This window comes from Crocuta crocuta, unplaced genomic scaffold, assembly GCF_008692635.1.
Source record: "Crocuta crocuta isolate KB4526 unplaced genomic scaffold, BGI_CrCroc_1.0 scaffold3, whole genome shotgun sequence".
Classification (NCBI taxonomy): Eukaryota; Metazoa; Chordata; class Mammalia; order Carnivora; family Hyaenidae; genus Crocuta; species Crocuta crocuta.
In genome coordinates, this window is record NW_027529934.1 from 582,703 (window position 1) to 589,101 (window position 6,399).

Here is a 6,399-nt window from a genome sequence, read left to right on the forward strand (position 1 = left end):
GGTCTGCCAGGCCACCCAGTATCCCCCAGGGAAGCATAAATCTGCAAGACTAGACCTTTTTCCTCATGCATGCTCCCACTCAGTGGTGGCAGTGAGGGGAAAAAAAACACCTCTGAGTTCATGTTCTATAACCCATAACTTAAAAAGGAAAGGAGGGAAAACACTGGCAACCAACACCCTGGATGATCCTGAAATATGGCATCCATATGTGGCTTTTAGAATCAAATTGTAGGCACATACTCAGCCACCGGGACACACTCCTCAATCTCTTCACTTGGAGCCTGGCCTCTGTCAGCAACCAGGGCAGTGCTGGCTGCTGGCCATTTGTGCAACACCAGGAGATGCCCACATTCTTTCTGCTCCTTTATCTGCAAAGTTGACCCAGCCACACTTAGTGAGTGTCCAGCTACAATCCACTGTAAAATCAAGCCATGATGGCTCTAGAACCAGCTAGAGAGTGAAAGGCTGGGAAATTAGCTGTGCTTGGGGAACCATGAGCCACCCTCAGGTAGGAATAAGAAGACACTTAGGGACCTCTCATCTTCCCCAAAGGCCCAAACGAGCAGGGAAACCTCATGGGTGCCCCAGTAGACAGGCCATGGCTGTCACCTCCCGCGATATAACAGGGCCTAGAAGGATGGGAATGGATACTTACCAAAACACAGGAGTAGGAGTGGCCTCATTTTCAGCCAATGGGGGGAATCCCCACAGAGGACCTCACCTGGGACAGAGCAAAGCAGCTTGGATAAAACAATAAAATCCCTGAGGCACACTAGCTCCCTTTACCTAGGGTCTTGACCTAGGATACTTCTGAGCAGCAGGTATATTTGTAGCCAAAAGCTTGGAAAATGTCAGAGCCCTGGACCCATGTCCGAGCTGGTATGTGTCTCACAGCACACTCTGGGAAAATGCTGTCGCATTCCAGACTTCATCTTCCCTCTCTGAGACAGAAGGGAAAGAGGGTTGGCTCTTCCCTGCCTGCACAATCATAAGGACAATGTGCAGAGCAGAAAAGGGCTGGGCCCTTTGCAGAAGAGGAGCTATAGAGGCCTTGTTTCTACCCCAAGAAACAGAATTGGCCTTTCTCAGGGCTTGGCCCAACATCCAGGTCCAAAAGTGAGTGGGTCAAAGTGGCTGAGGGCCTGGAAGCAAGTTCTCTCTGCCACTGCTATGGTCTCCAATACCACCCAGGCCACCCTAAGGTTGGGACTGTGATGGTCACAATTCTGGGCTAAGCAGGTAGCCAGGATGTGATGGGGAGAAAGGGGAGCCTGGCAGAATTTTAAAAGTGAGTGATGATTTCATATAAACTGGAAGCAACTCAAAATGTCTCCCATTTTGGCCCCCAGGAGGCTGTGCAGGAGAGAGGCCCCAGAGTGAGGATTCTGGAGGCTGAGGCTGGACTCAAAGGGTCCCTCCGGGGGACAGGCAGGCCTACCTTGCCGAGGCAAGTCCCACCTCGGCTCAGGCAGTGCTCAACTCTGCCCTGGTTTGGATGCATGCCCTGCTCCAATGACAGCCACAAACTCCTTTGGCTGGGGTGGAAGAAGGAGGGGGTGCGGGGCAAGGTATGGCCACAGAGGGACCTGGGGACCCTCCTGTGATCTTTAAATCACACATCCTAATGACTCAAAATCATGCTTTCCAATCCTCTGCTAGAAGATTCAGGGGCCCCAGGAGGAGATGGGTGGCCTGAGGTTGCATAGCTAATCATGGCCTAGAAGGGAGACCTGTTTTTCGGTTTTCATCCAGTGCTATCTCTGCCCTTCCACCCCCCGCTGGAATCCCCCACAACTAGGCATCGGTGTGGCCCTTGGAAGAGCTCTAGCTGGGCCAGCCCGCACTTTGCACTACTCTTTGTGCTCAGCCCCGATCTGAAGCTGCTTTTTAAGGTGTCACGGAGATACCTATCAGATGTGAAAAAGCAGCCCAAACAATGGCAGACATTTAACCTAGCCTTTAGAGGTGAGCTTGCTTGCTTGGGTGAGCTCCCAGGAAGGACTGAATCAGGCCCTGCAGCCAGGCCCCAGACACCCTGTGACACAGACAGCCCTTCCCCCACGTCTGGTTCCCACTGGGCAGGTGAAGGCAGGTAACATACCTGGCTCCGTGCTGCTGCTCTTCTTTCTCCAGATGGCCTCTAAAAGCACCCCTTGAATGTGGGGGTCTCGTCTCCTGGCTCCCAGTTTTTAAAGAACAGCCTCACCTCTGGAGACTCCCTGGCTGGGCGTAGCCCACTGCAGGGCGGGCCTCAGGAATCTGGCGGCTGGCACGCCCATCGCCGTCACGGCACCCCCACCCCCTAGGACAGGACTGGGCAAGTGGGTTGGTCTCAGAGGCCTCACAGCGAGCTCATCAGTCCCTGGCTGCCCATGGGTGTCCGAGGTGGGGGTGGGGGGTGGGTGAAGGGAGCCACTGCAAACAGAAAGCACCAGGCAAATGTCAGTGACTCCAGGGAGGCAGGGAATGGCCCTCACAGTGCACTTGGCCCCCAAGGCTATAGGGGTCAGCTTCCTCTTGTGTCCTGGACCACCCTGACAGAAGACCAAGCAGAGGACACAAAGGTCAGGGCCGGTATATAGGGTATAATTGCCCAGACCTGTCACTGGGCTACAAGGGGAGAAGAACTAAACATCCAGGACCCTGGAAAGCACCAGACCCCCTCCCAAGGGGGAAAAAAAAAGTGGAAAATCCCTGCTTCTTGGGGAATTTACAGGCCCTTTAGGTTCATCAGCAAGGGGTCAAAGCCCACGGAAAGATTAAGGGGAATAAACAGGAATAAACTCTAAATGCCTCCCCTCTGGCTCCCTCTGCAGGCTGGCAGGGAGCCCCAGGACAAGTAACTACCTGTGAGTCACTGCCCCCAGCTCAGCAACGGCAGGTCTCCTGGCTCCACCCTCCGAGGGCAGGAATGCCAGCCTGCAGGGCCAGGAAACACACCTGACCACAAGTGGTAAAAGGAAAGGCTAAGCACAGCTAGACCCACTTCCCCTGCCCCCGCTCCCCGCACCAGGCCTGAGAACACAGCTTCCTTTGTGGGATTCTGGGTGTACCCCTGCCTTAGGGCCCCTGGGCTGAGGGCCACTGTAAATGGCAGTAATAGGCCTAGACAGAGAGGTTGGTCTCAGAGGATACTCATCCCCTGGGTTAGGGTCAGAGAGGGCTTTTAGAGAGATCTGGAAGGTCACCCAGTCCATATCTTGGCACTGCTGCTCTGGCATTGTCTTGGAACACTGTTGCCTCAAAGTTTCTATTTAAAGAAGACTCTTAACTATCCAGTCCAGTCTGTCAGTGTCTCCTAAGCAAGAAGTTCTCTATAGTTTGAGGGTTAATTCCAAGAAATTGGTTTGAGAACCCTTAAGGGGAAAATGTAGGATTTTGTGGATTAAACTTGGCATTTCTACCCCTTAGGTTCTAATTTGGTCCAATAAGCTTAGGTGGCAGGGGAAGTACTGTAATTAGCAAATGCACATTAAGTTATTTATTCACATAACAGACACTCCAATAAATGTTAGTGTCTTGATCCCTGCCAGTGAAATCTGGCTTAATCAACAAGCCAGAGTCAGCACAAGCTGGCTGTACTGTACAAGTCCCTTCTTGGGTCAGCCTCTGCAATAAGAACACAGAGAGATCCCCATCACACCCTCCAGAGAAAGATCCCTGCTGATGCCCACCCCACCCCCTGAGGCTTTGAGTCCACTGGCCTGATCTGTATCTCCCTGCTGCTCCAGCTCCCTGAACTCCAGGCTTCCAGGAAGCCTCCCCACTCCTGGAACTGCCCCATCCCCTGCCCACCACCAGGAAAGAGGATGTGACAAAGAACTCATTAATAGTTAACCAGCAGAAGGAGCAGGTGTGGCAATTCCAGACTCCCAGACGAGGCGGGGCAGGTGTGTGGTGGGCCGCACACTGAGTGGCTGGGGCCCTTCAAATCCCCCTCCTTCTCCTCCCTTATGAGGCCAGGAGCCTGGATAAATAAGCCTTTAGCATTTCAGACTTCACAGGCTGGGGCAGGCCCCAGCAGTGGTTTGGCTTCACAGAGGGAAATGGCAATTGCTCTCTTTGGACCCCCCACACACTCTGGGCCAAATCCAGGACAGTGTTTCTGCAGATGCCCAGAGTAGCCCCATCAGCCTCACTCCTCAGGGATACTGAGCACTCCTCAGTAGGGATCTAGAACCCTCAGGATGGCAGACCCCTGGGCACAGGCTTTGAACTTTTAGAACTCGATTTGTTCAGAGACAAGAAGTCTAAACTAGAGCCAGAAGCTGGGTTAGGACCTGGCCAGGGCTAAAAGCAGGTGGGGGCATCACTACCATGCCCCAGCCTCCCTCCTCTGTACTCTTCCCTCTCTCCCTGCTTCCTTTCATCCTGTTCTGGAGCCCTCACCACCACCACCCCTCCCACCAGCCCTGGCTCATTAGAACTTGAGCTCAGGAAAATGGCCACTCAGGTTAACCTTGACTCCTGTTTCTCTTGCACCCACATCATCCTATCAGGAAATGCTGTTAGCTCCCCTTCCAAAGGCAACTAGAACCAATCACATCCACCCTCTTGGCCCGAGCCTCTCTTCCTCAGACTTCTGCAAATCCTAGAACGTTCCGCTTCTTCCTCCTAACTGGTCTGTAGTAGACCCTCCTTTGTTCAGAACCCTGCACTAGCTCCCCATTATGGTCAAGGTCAAAGCCAAAGCCCTTAGAGAGAGTCTATGAGGCCCTACGTGATCAAAACACCCCCATAACTCTTCTGTCTCTGCTACTGCTGCCCCTCACTCCTTTCACGCCAGGGGCATGGCCTCCTAGCTGTGCCTCCAAAACACTGGGCTGCTTCCGTCCTAGGGCTCTGCTGCCTTGCCCTGGGTGCTCCCTCCCCCTGAACACTGTTCCCCTGGGTGTCTGCAAGGCTAACTGGTCTACCTCTCTCAAGTCTTTGTTCAAATGCTACTTTCTCAATGACTTTGACCACCCTATTTAAAATGCAAGCGAGCTCCCTGCCTCAGCCCCAGCCCGAGCCCCTAGCCCTCCCAAGCCCACCTACCCTACATTAATGGTGGGCTGGGCCTTTCTGGTTGTTGTGTGCAACACTTACCACCTTTCCACCAACTATATAACTTACCTGTTAATCATGTTCATTTTCTGACTCCTTCCATCGGAATGACACGTCGAAGAAGGCAGAGATTTTTGTCCCTTTTGTTCACTACTGTTTCCAAGTGCCTTGAAATAGTGCTTTGCACATAGCAGGCGCTCACTCTTTGTGTAACAAGCAGGTTCACACCGAAGTGTAAGCAGGTGATACAGCTGAAGGAGTCCCCATGCACTGTGGGTCTATTTGCATTCTCAGAGGGGACAGTCTGGGCCTCTTGTCACCAGAATGGATGGCTTATAGTGGAAATTCCTGTGGCAGTCAGCTGCAGACAGGGGAATCTTTTTGGAGGCACCTACCCCCAGACTACAGAAATGTCACCATGTTGATGTAGGCAGCATCCTGTGTGCTTATCAGTCATTCCTGGCAATGTCTCTGACAGGGTGTGGGGGTGGCATTAGAAGCTCCAGTCTCCATTATCCATCTGTCAGGCTCAACCCGTCCAAATTGTCAGGGAGATCAGCCAAGATCTTATCACTGAGAGATCAAGGGGTAGAGAGCAAGGAGAGGAGGGAAGGAGAGGAGGGAAGGAGAGGAGGGAAGGAGAGGAGGGAAGGAGAGNCCTGGCCAGGGCTAAAAGCAGGTGGGGGCATCACTACCATGCCCCAGCCTCCCTCCTCTGTACTCTTCCCTCTCTCCCTGCTTCCTTTCATCCTGTTCTGGAGCCCTCACCACCACCACCCCTCCCACCAGCCCTGGCTCATTAGAACTTGAGCTCAGGAAAATGGCCACTCAGGTTAACCTTGACTCCTGTTTCTCTTGCACCCACATCATCCTATCAGGAAATGCTGTTAGCTCCCCTTCCAAAGGCAACTAGAACCAATCACATCCACCCTCTTGGCCCGAGCCTCTCTTCCTCAGACTTCTGCAAATCCTAGAACGTTCCGCTTCTTCCTCCTAACTGGTCTGTAGTAGACCCTCCTTTGTTCAGAACCCTGCACTAGCTCCCCATTATGGTCAAGGTCAAAGCCAAAGCCCTTAGAGAGAGTCTATGAGGCCCTACGTGATCAAAACACCCCCATAACTCTTCTGTCTCTGCTACTGCTGCCCCTCACTCCTTTCACGCCAGGGGCATGGCCTCCTAGCTGTGCCTCCAAAACACTGGGCTGCTTCCGTCCTAGGGCTCTGCTGCCTTGCCCTGGGTGCTCCCTCCCCCTGAACACTGTTCCCCTGGGTGTCTGCAAGGCTAACTGGTCTACCTCTCTCAAGTCTTTGTTCAAATGCTACTTTCTCAATGACTTTGACCACCCTATTTAA

At 53.1% G+C, this 6,399-nt stretch overlaps 1 protein-coding gene across 1 annotated transcript in view; it reads right to left on the minus strand.

Moving 5' to 3' along the window:
* The window catches only part of LAMB3 (laminin subunit beta 3), a 41,052-nt gene extending 35,416 nt beyond the window's left edge, over nt 1-5,636 (minus strand). The window contains exons 1-3 of the mRNA XM_077763144.1: nt 5,116-5,636; nt 2,102-2,415; nt 656-721 (exon numbers count right to left, since the gene is read on the minus strand). Coding sequence (XP_077619270.1) covers nt 656-683 — 28 coding nt within the window. The 5' untranslated portion in view covers nt 684-721; nt 2,102-2,415; nt 5,116-5,636. The remainder of the gene's footprint in view (nt 1-655; nt 722-2,101; nt 2,416-5,115) is intronic.
* Between the last annotated feature and the right edge of the window lie 763 nt (nt 5,637-6,399).